Here is an 18119-nt window from a genome sequence, read left to right as displayed (position 1 = left end):
CTTGTCACATAATGTCCGCAAGGAAAAATAAAAAGAAATATAGAAGCAAAACAGAAGAAAAGAATCAAGTTTTTTCCCCCAATAATTCTATTCACATTTTGGAGGGATGGTATGGGTACTGACAGCAATATCCATACAGCCCTTCTATCATACCCTTTCACTTTTTAAAAATAGACTTGTAGTTTATCAGTTGTGAAATTCAACTTAAACTATAATGCTTTAAAATATATTATTTAAATAGTATGTGTGTGCATGTGTATACATATAAAAGGAATTTAATATATGTGGCCATTTTTTTGCCTTTCATTATTGTGTTTCACTGATTCCATGCCAAAATATGTGCAAAAACTGCAGAACATTCACTATTTGTGTTTGAATTCCAACCCTGAAAATTTCCTTTAAATATGTGTAATTCAATGAACTATGTTTATCTCTAACGGACCTCTGAATGAATGGAGAGGGAAAAAGTGCAGCAGTTATTGTGAAAAAATAAAACCGACAAAAGGAAAATCACTGTGTAATAGCAAACCAGAATCACATATACAGCAATGTATGCTGCTGGAATAAAAATAAACAATTTTTGAGTGATCCCTACAGTTTCATGGTTTAAAAAAGCAAGAGAATCCAACTGACAGTGATACTTGGTCTCGCTCACTCTGCCTAATAAAAACTGAATGCTCATTATGAATAAATAAAAATCATAAGAGTACCTATAAAAACAGAAAATATCAAGAACGTTAACAAAAATGCAATTGATATTAACTAATATTAAGAAAAAATAGTGGATTCCCCTAACATATTTAAAATTAGCATAGGATAAAATGATATAAACTCCAATAATTTACGCTGAAACTCCTTCTTTGCATTTTCAGCAGCATATTATGTGAAACAATGAACTAACTTTGAGAACATAATTTAGAAGGTGAATATTAAGAGTGACAGTAACATTTTGCATGAAGCAAATTTTCTCCTTTAAGATTTTGTAGCCTGTACTTACCAAATTCGATCAAGGTTCAGTCCATTGTTATTTTTCTAAGGCAGCACAGAAGTCAGACTTTTTTCACCATGCAAACCATGTTATATGAATGCAGTGTCTTACATTGATTAAGAATTAGGTGTTGTGTGTTTTTTTTTTTTAATTATCTGTGGAAGTGGAATGTTTAAGTTCTCCTAAAATAATGAATAATTATATGAACAATTTCTCCTTTGCAAGTAAACAGATCCATTTTTTAGCCCTGTAATAACTATGCATCTATTTAGCATAGATGCTTAACTGCAATATGCTTTGGTTCATTAGGTGGCTACTGTTGTGTCTCAGCCTAGTTAAAATTTCAAAACAAGTTAATCTGTTTTATTACAAATGAGAACACAAGTGATAATGCCTTCACCATTTGCCAAATACAGGGTTAACAGTATTTGCAACAAATCAATAAGTACATTTAAAAAGGAAACTTGCAAATCTAAAACCCTAATCACTTTTACTCATTGATAACTTCATTTATGTGGCATTTATGACTTTTACAACCCTGTTACTTTTCACGTATTTAATTTGTGGCCCATCGAAAATAGCTGTAGCTCCTATGAAACACCAGAGAAGTCTTCTCCAAATCCAAAGTAGCAAAGGACAGAGATTTCCAAAATTTATACATTCTCACAATTCCTATTTTTCCCTGCAATTAGTAATACAATCTTCAATAATAACTCAGATTCTGATGTGTACTTACACAGTTCAAGGACTTTGCCTAAAAAGAACAAGTTGTTATGGAAAATGCTATTAATTAGTACATACAATCCCTTCCTCTACTATACCAGTTCCTTTTCTTTAGAGATATATCACAAACGGTTAAAAATGTTGCCCATTATATCAAATAATTTGAAAGTACATTTGAACCTTCATAAAGAACGGGACAATGTTTAGAAAATTTAGTTTTTTATAAGGTTTAACACAGTCAATTTGGCTTAGGATTCAGTTTATTGGCACTAAAGTATCAACTCTGACCATGTTCATAGAGGCCATTTATTTCATTTCAATATATTATTTTACATTCTTGGAAATATGGAAGTATACACAGAATTTATGAAGTACTAACATATGTGTGTTAAATATCTCTACCATGTGGTAATATGTATGTGCACATGTTCCATTGCCTTTTAAAAACAACTGTCTCAACGTTGAATTTCCTCTGATATTTTATTATGTTGATTTCTTTCAAGAATTCAGTAGAATTATGTAATAGATGTCTTCTTTTTTTATTTAGTTTGACTTCAACTCTCATTGTAATCACTTTTCCAAATGTTAATCTATTAATGAGTTCCCAAAGGATTTAATGGCATTTTGCTACTGAGGAGTGGCTTTTGGAAGTTCATTTGAATGCTGGATATTTTATGCATGTATTTATCTTGATATTTCATATTTAATTGATATGCTTCTTTTGTGTTGTCACCAGAGTTCTGCAGAAACAGAACAGACGTAACTTGAAAGACTTTAATAATAAAACCGAGACAGTAAAATAAAAATTTGCTCATTGTTGTTACTAACGTGGCTTACCACTAAACAGGGGGAGTAATTTGATGCTGAAAGTTGGTATATCTAAATACTATTGGAAGCATGACACTTTATGGATCTTTATGAACCAATTCAAGCATTGGTCTGTGTTCTACAATCACCAATTTACCATTGAATTTAAATTAACAATGATGAATATAGCGAAGTTTTCATAAACTTAAAAAATGGTAAAAGGGCTCTTGAGGTTAAAAAGGAAAAATTATGCAATTTAGTAATTGCTAAACTCCCTATTCCAGGGTAGAAGTTATCACAATATATGTGTTTCATTAGTCTATGAAACAGTGAATCCGCAATAATCTTACCTTGTTTCTCTAGGAGTGGTTAAGAAACTCACCACTCAGAAAAAATATTCTAGATATTGGGAGCTTTCACTCTTCAGTGGTTTTAAAGGCATAATTTCAATCCCGAATTAGAAGAGGTAATATAATATTATGCATAAGAAATAATGCCAGATTGGGGGTGCAGCTGGAATATGTAAGCACGAGAGTCCAAAATAATACACACACCCTATGTGTGACCTATGCGGTGTTTGAACAAAGAACCCTCTCATCTCTTTAATGTGATGAACTTGTCCTGGAAAAGGCTTACAGATTAAAGGAATCAGCCATAATATCTGACCATAGCATAAAATACCTTCAAGTGGGAGAATAGATAGTTCAGAGGGAAAAATGCATGGTTTCCAAGTTAAGTTGTGGGCTTGTAACTCTGCCACCCACCCACCCACCCAAACAAACAAACAAACAAACACAAACAACCCTTAATGCCCACTCAATGCATCTTCATCTCATGCTCTGAGATAGTAATAGCTTTCTCTTTCCATAGAGCACTTAGAAGGATACCCAAGTAGTGATTTTTGTCAGTAAATTTGAATTATCACACAAAAACCTCTCTGTATTGACTAATTTTAATACCAGATGTTCACACGCTAGTGCCACTGCCGTGTGACCATTTCCTATCAATTCATTAATTGCCAGCTGCTCAGCCAAACAAGAAACAGAGCTAATCAGATGGTGTTGGTAAACTGCCAAATAACAGCTCCCAACTTAAATTTCTTAAATGTGTTATCAGAAAAAAGCTATGGCACACTGACATTACACAGTTTCCCACAAATAGAGAAAAATGTACTGTAAGACACTTAAATGTCAAACAGGGAATAGAATTCCATAACAGTAAGGTATTTTACCTATTTTTGTCTTCATGATTTTGCCACATTCAGTAATATAATTGAAGGATTAATAGTCTTGCAAGCCTAATGATCATAATGCAATTTCCAATTCATGTTATAGCTATATTAGTTATTAGCTACACATGCTAATAGTTGAGCCAACACCAAAGGGATCTGAGCCAGAACTAAAATTTACCATTTGCCTTGTGTAGCAATATTCCCAAACTATCTACTGACAAAAAACAACAAGAAACATTTGTTTGCAACATTTGAATATTTCAGTAATAGACAAGACCAAGCAGAAGGAAAAGTCTCATAACATGAAGACCAGTCTTTTGAAATAATCCAGTCAGTCAAAAAAAATAATTAAAAGAATGAATAAAGACTAGAGCACATTTTGAAGTACATAAAGCAACAAACTTAAGAATTATCTGTGTTTCCAAAGGGGAAGAAAGAACCAAAAGTCTAGAAAACCTATATGAGGGAGTAATTTATGAGGATTTTGCATTTCTAGCAAGAGTGTCAGACATCTAAAGGAGAATTAGCAATCTCCAAGAATACACATTGCAAAAAGGACTTCACCATACCACATTATAGTCAAAATAACTAAAATCAACAGGAAATAAATAATTTTAAAATCAGAAAGAGAAAAACATCTAGTCATCTATAAAGGAACACCCATCAGACAGTGGAATTCTCAGCTGAAATGTTACAGGCCAGAAGAGAATTGTACGACATTTTCAAAGTGTTAAAAGAAGAAAAAACTGCCAGACAAGCATTTTTTATCCACAAGAGGAAGCTTCATAAGTTAAGGAGAAATAAAATATTTCCCAGACAAGCAAACACTGATAATTCCTCCCCACCACACTGATCATACATTAAATGTTCAAAAGAGTTTTAAACATGGAAACAAAAGTTCACTATTCACCATCACGAAAACATGTGGAAGTATAAAACTCACAAGACTTACAAAACAGTCATACAAAGGAGAAAGAGCAATAATCAAATGACAACATGACAGAATTCCATCAAATCATAAAGAAACATAGAGAATAAGGAAAAAGCAAATAATTTATAAAAACAATTAAAAGGAATAAAAAACATGACAGGCACAAAACTTCACATGTCAACAATAACCTGGAATGTAAATAGATTAAATGCTACACTTAAGACATAGATGGGTGAAATACATTAAAAAACATGATCCAACTTTATGCTGATAACAAGAAACTTTCCTTTAAAAACAAATACAGAATCAAAGGGGTGAAAAAAAAGATATTTCATGCAAATGAAAATCAAAAGCCAGCAGGAGTAGCTATATTTATATCAAATACAACAGACTTTTAATCAAAAACAGTAAAAAAAAAAGAGAACTCAAGTGATACTGATAAAATGATCAGTTCAGCAAGAGGATATCACGATTCTAAAAACATAAGCACTCAACATGGAAGAACCATCTATAGAATATTCTATCTGACAACTACAGAATATTCCTTCTTCTCTTCAGCACATGGAACAGTCTCCAAGATAGACCATATACTTGGCCACAGAACAAATATCAACACATTTTTAAAATTCAAATTCATATCCAGCATCTTCTCAGACCACAATGGAATAAAACTAAAAATCACTGAAAAGAAAAACTAAGGAAACTACAAATATATGGAAATTAAACAACATGCTCTTGAGCAATTATTGGCTTAAGGAAGAAATTAAGAAGGAAATCTAGAAATTTCTTAAAACAAGTGGAAATGGAACCACTACATATCAAAACCTATGAGACATACAAAAATTGTGCTAAGAGGGAAGTTTATACCATTAACTGCCTACTTCAAACATGTAGAAAGCTTACAAATTATCAACCTAACATCACACCTCAAGGAGCAAGAAAAGCAAAAAAGCAAAAAAAATAAATAAATTAGCAGAAGAAATAAATACCAGAGCAGAACTAAATGAAATAAATAATGAAAAAGTATGAAAAACCAACATGAGAAATTAGCTCTTTGAAAACATAAACAAAATTGATAACCCATTAGCTAGACTAACAAAAGATACAAATAAAAATCATAAATAAAAAGGAGACATTACAATTGATTCCACAGAAAAATGAAAGATCATCAGAGACTACTATGAAGAAGTAAAAGCTTGCATACTTGAAAACTTAGAGGAAATGGATAAATTCTTAGAAACTTACATTCTCTCAAGATTGAACCAAGAAGAAATATAGAACCTGAGCAGAACAATAATGAGTAGCGGGATTGAATCATTAATACAAATAACCGTCAAACAAAACAAAGCCCATGATCAGATGTATTCACAGCCAAATTCTACTAAACACCAATCATCCCGAAATTGTTACAAAAAGTTGAGGAGGAGGAAATTATCCCTAAATAATGCTATGAGGCCAGTAACATCCTGATAACAAAACCAGAGGACAATACAACAATAAAAGGAAACTACAGGCCAATATCCTTGAAAAGCATAGATGCAAATATCCTCAACAAAATATTAATAAATTAAGTCAATAACACAACAAAAAGATCATATATAATGATCAAGTGTGTTTTATACTAGGAATGTAAGGATGAATCTACATATACAAACCAATAAATGTGATAATCTTGGCACTTTGGGACACCAAGTTGAAAGAAGGGCTTGAGGTCAGAAATTCAAGGCCAGCCTAGGCAACATAGTAAGACATCTACCTCTACAAAAAATAAAATAAAAAAAACACATTAGCAAGGCATGGTGGAACATGTCAGTAGTCCCAGCTACTCCAGAGGCTGAGGTGGGAGAATCACTTGAGCCCAGGAGTATGCAGCTACAGTGAGCTATAATTGCCCCACTGCTCTCCAGCTTGAATGAGAGAGCAAAACACTGTCTTTAAATAAAGAAATACATAAATACATAAATAAGATATATTACACAACACAAATTAAAAACAAAAATCATATAATCATCTCAACACATGCAGAAAATGCGTTTAATAAAAATCCAACTTCCCTTCATGATAAAAGAGCTCAATGAACTAAGGTTCCATAAAAGGAAAATACCTCAAAACGATAAGAACCATTATGACAAACCCACAACCAATATCATACTGACTGGAGAAAAGTTGAAAGTATTCTAAGAACTGGAACAAGACAAAGATGCCTATGCTCACCAGTCTGATTCAACATAGTGCTGGAGTCCCAGTAATAAGGTTTGGCTCTGTGTCCCCACACAAATCTTGCCTTGAATAGTAATAATCCCCAAGTGTCAAGGGCAGGACCAGGTGGAGGTAATTGAATCATGGGGGTGGGTTCCCCCATGCTGTTCTTATGATACTGAGTGAGTCTCAGGATATCTGGAAGTTTTATAAGCATCAGGCTTTCATTTCCGCTGCTGGCAGTCATTCTCTCTCCTCCTGCCCTGTGAAGAGCTGCTTTCTGCCATGACTGTAAGTTTCCTGAGGCCTCCCCAGCCATGCAGAACTGTGAGTCAATTAAACCTCTTTTCTTTATAAATTACTCAGTCTCATAGCATCATGAGAATGAACTAATATAGTAAATTGTGTGGAGATAGTGCGGCACTGCTGTAAACGTACCCAAACATGTGGAAGCAACTTTGGAACTGTCTGGGTAACAGACAGAGGTTGGAACACCTTGGAGGGCTTAGAAGAAGACAGGAAGATGTGATAACATTTGGAACTTTCTAGAGACTCATTGAATGGGTTTGACCAAAATGCTGACAGTGATATGCACAATGAAGTCCAGGCTGAGGTGGTCTTAGATAGAGATAAAAAACTTGTTGGCAACTTGAATAAAGGTGACTCTTGCTATGCTTTAGCAAAGAGATTGGCAGCATTTTGCCCCTGCCCTAGAGATCTGTGGAACTTCGACCTTGAGAGAGATGATTTAGGGTATCTGGTGTAAGAAATTTCTAAGTAGCAAAGCATTCAAGAGGAAGCAGAGCACAAAACTTTGGAAAATGTGAAGCCTGATGATGCAATAGAAAAATCCCATTTTCTGGAGAGGAATTGTAGCCAGCTGCATAAATTTGCATAAGTAATGAGGAGCCAAATGCTAATCACCAAGACAAAGGGGAAAATGCCTCCAAGGCATGTAAGAGATCTTCCCATCACAGGTTTGGATGCCTAGGAGGGGGAAATGGTTTCCTGGGCAGGATTCAGGGCCCCCTTGCTGTGTGCAGCCTAGGGACTTGGTGCCCTTCGTCCCAGCTGCTCCAGCTGTGGCTAAAAGGGGCCAATATACAGGTCAGTTCAATATTTCAGAGGGTGCAAGCCCCAAGCCCTGGTGGCTTCCATGTGGTGTTAGGCCTGCAGGTGTGCAGAAGACAAGAATTGAGGTTCAGGGACCTCTGCCTAGATTTCAGAGGATGTATGGAAACCTTTGGATATCCAGCAGAAGTTTGCTGCAGGGACACAGCCCAAAAGGAGAACCTCTGCTAGGGCAGTGCAGAAGGAAAATGTGTCGTGCGAGCCCCCACACAGAGTCCCCCACTGGAGCACTGCCTAGTGGAACATTGAGAAGAGGGCCACTGTTTTCCAGACCATGGAATGTTAGATCCACCAACAGCTTTCACCGTGCACCTGGAAAAGCCACAGACACTCAACACCATCCTGTGAAAGCAGCTGGAAGGGTGCTGTACCCTGCGAAGACACAGGGGCAGAGCTTCCCAAGGCCATGGGAGGCCACCTTTTGCATCAGTATGACCTGGATGTGAGATATGGAGTCAAAGAATATTATTAGGGAACTTTAAGGTTTAATGACTGCCCTATTGGATTGCGGACTTGCATAGGGTCTGTGGCTCCTTTGTTTTGGCCGAATTTCTCCCATTTGGAATGAGTGTATTTGCCCAATGCCTGTCCCCCTACTGTATTTAGGAAGTAACTAACTTGCTTTTGATTTTACAGACTCATAGGCAAAAGGAACTTGCCTTGAGTCCCTTCTCAGATAAAACTTTGGACTTGGACTTTTGGGTTAATGCCGGGATGCATTAACATTTGCGGGGACTAGGCCAGGTGCAGTGGCTCATGGCTGTAATCCCAGCACTTTGGGAGGCTGAGGCAGGCAGATCACTAGGTCGGGAGATCAAGACCATCCTGGCTAACACAGTGAAACCCCGTCTCTACTAAAAATACAAAAAATTAGCTGTGCATGGTGGCGGGGGCCTATAGTCCAGCTACTCTGGAGGCTGAGGCAGGAGAATGGTGTGAACCCGGGAGGTGGAGCTTGCAGTGAGCCAAGATAGCACCACTGCACTCTAGGCTGGGCGACAGAGAGAGACTCCATCTCAAAAAAAAAAAAAAGAAAAAAAAAGATTTGGAGGGACTATTGAAAGGGTATGATTGTGTTTGGAAATGTGAGGACATGAGATTTTGGAGGGGCAGTGGTGAAATGATATGGTTTGCCTCTGTGTCCCCACCCAAATCTCACCTTGAATTGTTATAATCCCCACATGTCAAGGAAAGGACCAGGTAGAGGTAATTGAATCATGGGCGTGGTTTCCTCCATGCTGCTATTGTGAAAGAGTGGGTCTCATGAGATCTGACGTTTTTTTTTTTTTTTTTTTAATTTATATTGCCTTTATTGGTTGGGGACAGGGTGTGGAGTAATGAGAGCACCAATTTTCTAAAACGAATAGTGTGCTTTTATTCCAAGTTTTTTCTTTATTTTATTTTATTTTATTTATTATTATTATTATTATACTTTAGGCTCTATGGTACATGTGCGCAACGTGCAGGTAAGTTACATATGTATACATGTGCCATGCTGGTGCGCTGCACCCACCAACTCGTCATCTAGCATTAGGTATATCTCCCAATGCTATCCCTCCCCCTGAGATCTGATGATTTTTATAAATGTCTGGCATTTCCCCTCTTGGCGGTCATTCTCTCTCCTGCTGCCCTGTGAAGAGTTGCCTCCTGCCATGGTTGTAAGTTTCCTGAGGCATCCCCATCCACGTGGAACTGTGAGTCAATTAAACATCTTTTTAAAATAAATTACCCAGTCTCAGGTATTTTTTCATAGCAGCTTGAGAAGGAACTAATACACCCAGCCAGAGCAATCATGCAAAAGAAAGAAATAAAAGGCATCCAAATTGAAAAGGGGAAGTCAAATTTTCCCAGTTCACTGATGATATGACCTACATCTAGAAAACCTCAGTCTCCACCAAGTATCTTTTGAATTTGAGAAATTAGTTTAGTAAAGTTTGAAGATCCCTTTACAAAAAATTGGTAGCATTTCTACATACCAATAATGATCCAGCAGATAAACAAATAAAGACAGCAATCCCATTTACAACAGCTAGTGAAAAATAAACTAAGAATAATTTTAGCCAAAGAGGTAAAAGATATCTACAAGGAAAACTACAAAACACTGGTGAAAGTAATTGTAGATGTCAAAAACAAATGGAAAAATATCCCTTGCTCTTGGATTAGAAAAAACTAACATTATTAAAATGACCATACTGTGCAAAGCAATCCATAGATTTAATGCAATCCCTAAAAAAATTCATTTTTCACAGAAATAGAAAATACTATCCTCAAAATCATATGGAACTAAAAAAGAGCCCAAATAGCCAAATAAATACTAAGCAAAAAGAATAAGGCTGGAGGCATCTCATTACCTGACTTCAAATTATACTATAAGGCTACAGTAACCAAAGCAGCATGGTACTGATATAAAAATAGACACATAGATCAAGGGAAAAAACAGGGAACACAACAGGGAACACAGAAATAAAGCCATGCACTCAGAGCCAGCTCTTTTGTGACAAAATCAACAGGAACATATACTGGGGAAATGACACCCTTTTCAACAAATGGTGCTGGGAAAATTTGATTGCCATACACAGAAGAATGAAATTGGACCCTTATCTTTCAGCATATTCAAAAATCAACTCAACATGGATTAAACCCTTAAAAGCAAGACATGAAATTATAAAAGTACTGTAAAAATACCTAAGGAAAATTCTCCTGGACATTGGTCTAGGCAAAGTATTTATGAATAAGATGTAAAAAGCACAGGCAACAAAAACAAAAATAGACAAATGGGACTTAATTAAACCAAAAATCTTTTGCACAGCAAAAGAAATAATCAAGATTGAACAGGCAACCTATAGAATGGGAGATAATATTTGCAAATAATGCATGTGACAGGGGATTAGTAACCAGAATTTAGAAGGAACTCAAACAACTCAAAAAGAAAACTCAAAATAATCCCAGTACAAAGTTGGCAAAGGACATGAATAAACATACAAATGGCTAACAGGCATATGAAAATGCTCAACATCACTAATTATCAGAGAAACGCAAATTAAAACCACAATGGGATATCATTTTACATGAGTCAGAATGGCTATTTTTCAAAAGAAAAAATAACAAATGTTTGTGAGGAGAAAATGTAATGCTTATGCACTGTTGGTAAAAATGTAAATTAGTACATTCACTATGACAGTATGGAGATTTCTCAAAGAACTTTAAATAGAACTACCACTCAATCCAACAATCCCACTATTGGGTATCTACCCAAAGGAAAATAACTCACTATATCAAAAAGATATCTGTACTCATATGTTTATTGCAGTACTATTCACAAAAGCTATGATATGTGATCAACCTATGTGTCCATCAACAGATGATAGGATAAAGAAAAACTGCAAGATATATATATATATACACACATATGCATATGCATATATATATTAAAATATATATCTTGCACTTTTTTAGGATCATAGTATTCCATTATATATATATATTCCAAATAGTATTCATATATATATATTATATATAATAAGGCACATGTCACTGCCACTGCTCCCAGGTTTGCTTTTTAATATAATTTCACCATTTGTTTGTGTTGTCATATTTTCTTAATAGCCATCCAGTTTCAAAATCATGGGAAATTTATCCTACATTTCATGGGTAATTTTCTTCTCAAAGACAATTCTATGTCCAAGTTCACACTCCAGTCAAATATTTTAATAACAGACCTCTCATTAGTTAGGATAGACTAACTCATTATCAAATTCCTATCTATCTATCTACATATACATATATGTGTATATGAATACTATGTATCTATATATGTAAATGGAATACTATTTAGCCATAAGAAAGAATGAAATCTGTCTTTTGCAGCAATATGGATGAAAATGGAGGCCATTATCTTAAGCATAACAAGTCAGGCACAGAAAGACAAATACCATATGTTCTCACTTATAAGTGGGAACTAAATAATGTGTACACAGGAGTGTAAAGTGTGGAATGATAGACAATGGAAAGGTGAGGGGATGGAATAGGGTGCATGATGAGAGATTACTCACTGGGTACAATGTACATTATTTGGATAATGGATACCCAAAGAGCCCTTTTTCCACCACCATGCAATCTATGCATATGACAAAATATATTTCTGATAGATTTGTAGAGAAATAGAAATTTTTATCAGTGTTTTAATTAAATATATCTCTCTTAACTTACTTTAGTCAAAATAACCACATGAAAGTAGATCCATTTCTCTTTAGCATAAAATGGTTTCTGTGTATTTGTGTATTTGGCAGGACATAAATAAGCATGTGATCTAATTTCACCTTTTAAAATGTTGTGTAAAATTGCTTGTGACAATTCCAAGTTTCCTTTTTAAAAGGTTGCATATGAAATAGACTAATAAGCCCTAAACAAAATTTCAGTTATATTGTCGTAATGGGTAAAAAATAAAACAATATTTGGATTAAGAAGATAATTATCTTTTCCATTTCCAGGACCACAATTATGAATCACATTTCCATGTGCCTCTTGACTCAAATTATTCACAAAGCTAACTGAAGTCTCAAACATTCAAACAAAATATAGCTAATTAAATATGGTACTTATGAAAACAAACCAATGTACTTTTGAAGAGTCATATGCACGCCTCTATTAAGAGTACTCTTCCATCATTCCAAAGCCAATATGACAATACCATTACTTTGAAGTGCTTTTGTTTGTCTGTTTGTTTTAGAGAAGGAGTCTCACAATGTTGCTCAGGCTGATCTTGAACCCCTAGTTTCAAGTGCTCTTCCTCTCCTTAGGCGGCTAAGCAGCTGGGACTACAGGCACATGTCACTGCCACTGCTCCCAGGTTTGCTTTTTAATATAATTTCACAATTTGTTTGTGTTGTCATATTTTCTTAATAGCCATCCAGTTTCAACATAATGGGAAATTTATCCCACATTTCATGGGTAATTTTCTTCTCAAAGACAACTCTAACTCCAAGTTTACACTCCCATCAAATATTTTAGTAACAGAGCTCTCATTAGTTAGGATAGACTAATCCATTATCAACCACAGGCTTTATTTTTACCCTTTAATTTTTTTGATTGATTCAGGGATACAAGTGCAGTTTTGTTGCCAGGGAACTTGTGTAGTGGTGAAGTCTGTAACCAGTCTTTCCAGGAAGCATGCTTCCACTTGGTGTTTTAAATATATAGATGAAGCTTTATAAAAATGATCAATTTTTCTGTTCCTTTCTTACAAAGGTTATGCTTTAAATTTTCTTCAGTGCTTTAGAAGCCTCCAAAATTACAAGCTGATTTTAAAATGAAACAAATATGTCCAAAATGTCACATTTCCTCTGCCTTCAGTTCTTTCACCTCCATGCCTATCTATTACAATCATATCAATATTGCAAGGCTCAGTTGAAATCCATCAACTATAATGCCTTCCCAGATCCCCGCCTCCTCTCTTCTTAAAGGTAGGTATAATCACTCCTTCCTCTAAATTGCTGTAATACTTGGTGGTTCTCTTATGTTATCCATCATAGTCTGTCTTGTTAGTACAAATTAAGTGGGTACTTGTTTGTCTCACATTTATGTTTGGGAGCTCCTGGAAGTCAAGGTGTATATCTTACTTATAAATTTCCCATATTACTCAATAACCTGGCATGTAATTATTAAGGGTATAATATTTGTTCAGTAAGTGAAGGAATAAAGGAGGAAATCAATGGGTTTCTGTGATTAACTAAAATCTTGGGATCCTATGTACCCATATATCACCTCCTCACAAGAAGAAAAAGCATTCAAAAGCCTAGTTCATATGATAATTGGAAAGAGAGCAGAAAAGCCATATGCCAAACTAAGAGGAAAAAGAAGGGGTAGCTACGAAATATCCTTTGTGTTTCATTATCCAATGCCCATAAACTTGAAAAAAATAGTATTCTAACATTATAATGTTAATGCAATATATTATCATAAATATTGTTAATGTTTTACAGGTTTTTACATGTATTTTACTCATATTATCTCCAGACAGCCCATGAAATAAGCAGCATAGATTATTAACTATGACGTTCATTTTATAGTTGAGGAAACATGTTCAGGAGGGCTGTCATACCCAAGTTCATTCAGCTAAGTTGCAAATCAGAACTGGAACGCAAATCTGTCTGACTATAAGTCCTGTATGTTATATCATACCTCATAACTGTCTCTCAAACTCCAAAAAGATGCACAGTGTTTACTTTGTTTCACCCCAGCCATGGGAATGGTTTTTGCACACTCTTCTACTCTGTCATTAGTCTGCCCATGCCTCCCACACACTGTGCACATGACTGTAAGACAGGAAATAGAATTAAAAGTGAGATCTGTGGCCATGGAATGAAAACAAACAAACAACAACAAACCTGGCAGGCCTGGTCACAAACTAAACCCATCAATACTGTATGCTAACTAACTGAGTCAATGAGCTGAGTTACTACTGAAGATCCAGTGGGATTGTTAATATTTTATCAAAATTTGCATGAAATTGACACCTTTGTCCTTTTCTAAATCACGATTCTTACCTTTATAACAGAGGTACCAGCTCTGGAGAGTGGACTGTGAATCTGTGCTGCAGCAGCCATGTTGGCAATAGTATTGAGATGGTTCATCTGATTCATTGCCATGGCAACTGATGCAGGAGGTAAGCTGACTGGAAGTAGGGGATGAGGCATCATCATAAATGGCAGATCCAGTCCTAAAAGAGACAGTGCATATTAAACTTGTTACATTATGATTATCTGAAATAGTTTGTTAAAAAGTACCTAAATTCATTCTTAGTTTTCTTATAAAAACAATTTTTATTATATCTTAGTGTCTCCTTGTGCCATTAATAGTACCTGTGGTATTTTATATTGTTTAATAATTTTAAAAATCTTCCTGTATCCACACATTTAATTATAAATATGCTTTGTTCTTGCTTTCACTCCCCAAATATTTATAAGATGCAAAATTTTTACCCATAAAACAAACACAAATCTTTAAGCCAAACATCATTGCATTTCAAAAATAAGAACTTTTTTCTTAATCATTATAACCATTTTGTAACATCATAACAATAATGCATTGATGTGTTGATAGTTGACAGCTTTACAATTTCTTTAAGACACTTAACAGAGGTGCTGCTAAGGCAGGATGTAGATTCTCTAAGCTTCAGAACTGTAGAAGAAAACAAGACTTGGAGTATGTTATAACCTTTTAGATATAAATCTCTAAAATGAATGCTTATATTAATAGCTTTAATTTAAACTCTTTGTCAATAAATAATAACTCCCCTATCAAAATATCAACCTATTTTCTAGTTTAATAAGAAATACTTAATAACAAATATTGTTAGGTCATTTCAGGAATTTCATTTTTTTTCTTATGCAAGTTGAAATAATTTTCACACATTTGAAATATCTGAAAGAATATATCTCAATTACTATCCACATTCAACTTCTGGTAGCCACAGGTATGCTATCATGTAAAAGGTAACATTAAAATCGTCTACTTATCCCTTAATAGGCTGAAATTTGTAGGAGGAAAGGAGGTTGAGCAGAGTCTACTAAAATTTAGTCTAGCTTCATGGATGTGAACGTGACTGTGAGCAAACCATAGCACTTATTAAAAACAATTACCTCTATAGTAATCGTGCCTAATTTTGGACAGAAGCCCAGAAATCAGTAGTCTTTAATAGTTGTTCTAAAATATCCCTGCTTATAATTTTTCTAAATTATCACAGACTACAGAAATTCTATGGTGGACAGCATTTATGTTGATTCTGTGCACAAATATTAAGTATTAATAACGTCCTTTTTTACTCTTGGTAATCGCTTCACTTTTCCTTGTTTCCCTTATCACAACAGAAAAAGAACATCAGTGAATCTATAGGAAGTATATTAAAAAGCTCCCTAAATCTCATTCCTCAAAACAAAGTGGCAGTAATACAAACACTCAAAACACATATACTTTTAGGACAAAGATTTTCTCGCATTCTATGGCTTCTTTTCATTTTCTTAACAATGTGTTTCACAGAGTAGTTTTTAATTTTAATAAAGTCCAATTTTAATGGGAGCTAGAAGGAAGAAGCAGTGTTAATTTATTTGATGTCTGTCTCCTGATTTCAATTATAATGGTTGATCTAAAACTGTTAACAAGAAAGTACAAAGGCAGCACAAGCAATGGAATACATTTCCAGGTAGGTAAGGTCTCATACAGCACTCAAGTGATCATCACAATGAAAGGAATTCCTAAATAAATAAAACACTAGCCACCAGTGTTTCTGATAAAGATAGTCACAAAATGCAGTGTTATCAGAATTACATAAGGATAAAACCTAACCTAGGTTAGGTTTCTGCGTGGAACTCAGGAAAGGAAACATTCTCTGTACTCCCTATCTGACTCCATATCCTAGAGTCAGAAAATATTTTAAACTTTTCTCCTATCCGTGTTCACTTATGGCTCACTATCTGTAAATCCTTTTTAGGAACAACCTTCCAAACTAGACTTACGAGCTCTGAAACAATTTTCTTGCAATTATTAATTTATCAATGAGGCCTCAAAACAACTCTTACAACATTGAATTCAAAGTGGCCTTTTCCACTCACTTTTGGTTATTTTTACTTTTAATAGTTAAAATTTTTATTATAAATTGACAAATTACAATTGTGTATACTTATGGAATACAAAGTGATCCTATTATATATTATATATGTGTACACACACATATATACACACATACATATATATACACACAATGTGGGATAATTAAATAAAGCTAATTAATATATCCATCACCTCAAACACTTGTCATTCTGGAGAACATTATGCTAAGCAAAATAAGCCAGGCACAGAAAGACAAATGCTATACAATCTCATTTGTATGTGGAACTCACTCCCTTTAAAACTAGAAGCATATTTTCAGTTAGCCTTCTAAAATTACTTAGGTACATATGCATTTTTATACTTAAATTATCATATAGCTTATGCTATAATGATATTTTATAATATATATTAAACTAATCACTGTTTATCTTTCTCCTGAAACCTTCACATTATGCTCAACATAATAACGACAATCAATGACCTAAGTAGGTTTCTATATAAGGCTATCATTTACCACAAGCCCAGGGTAATTATACACTTCAGTCCTTCTTTGTGTACACTGCTTCAGTCACAAATTGATCAAACTTGGATGAAAAGTAGCCATCAGGGCTCCTATTTACTATTCAAATGCTTAAATAAGCTTTTGTTCAATTTACAGTTCCCTTAACAGTGTAATAATCTATCCTCATTCTCCAAAGATTTTCAGCATCACCTAGACACCATCTGGTGATAATAAGAAATATGCCTACTTAAAGTCCAATTGACATGCAAACTAAATGCAAACTACAAAAAGAATTTAACAGCCCATTGGCAGTTTTAAAATCTAATTCATCAAACATTTCAAATGACCATGAAAGGCTTAAAACTCATACTTTGAAATCATGACCTGCAATAACTGTCAATTGACTGTAATGCCCTAGACTTTACCCCAAGCTAGTACTTACATTACAGGCCAGTTTAACAGTGACCACACATGAGTTCTCCATGCAAAGCATATGCAAATACTGAATTATGAAAGTCAAACTTTTCTGAAACTGAACACATGAAATTAAAAACCATCAGTAGTACACACCACACCCGCAATCTGGCTCACTTAGTCACACGCTAGATATACAGGTAGCCTTTTAATAGCATGGTAATAAAGACAAATCTTTTTTAAAAATCACCAAAATGGGTTATCTCTTTTCCTATTGACTTCGCAGACATTATTCAAGTTACTAAAAGAATAATTCTTTTTTTAATTTAATTTACTTTTTTTATTTTTTATTTATTTATTTTTTTAATGAGATGGAGTCTCACTCTGTCGTCCAGGCTGAAGTGCAGTGGAGAGATCTCGGCTCACTGCAACCTCCGCCTCCCGGGCTCAAGCGATTCTCCTGCCTCAGCCTCCCGAGTAGCTGGCATTACTGGCATGTGCCACCATGCCCAGCTAATTTTTTTAATTTTTAGTACAGATGGAGTTTCACCATGTTGGCCAAGCTGGTCTCGAACTCCTGACCTCA

General features: G+C 34.8%; 1 protein-coding gene across 6 annotated transcripts in view; it reads right to left on the bottom strand.

Moving 5' to 3' along the window:
- DACH2 (dachshund family transcription factor 2) overlaps positions 1-18119 on the bottom strand; it is a 672286-nt gene that overhangs the window by 94580 nt on the left and 559587 nt on the right. For all 6 annotated transcript variants that reach the window (XM_054544812.1, XM_054544811.1, XM_054544814.1 and 3 more), the window contains one exon: positions 14556-14728. In XM_054544812.1, coding sequence (XP_054400787.1) covers positions 14556-14728 — 173 coding nt within the window. The remainder of the gene's footprint in view (positions 1-14555; positions 14729-18119) is intronic.

The sequence above is a fragment of the Pongo abelii genome, chromosome X, assembly GCF_028885655.2.
Source record: "Pongo abelii isolate AG06213 chromosome X, NHGRI_mPonAbe1-v2.0_pri, whole genome shotgun sequence".
NCBI classification, from domain to species: Eukaryota; Metazoa; Chordata; class Mammalia; order Primates; family Hominidae; genus Pongo; species Pongo abelii.
This window is presented reverse-complemented; position numbering and strand designations above follow the sequence as displayed.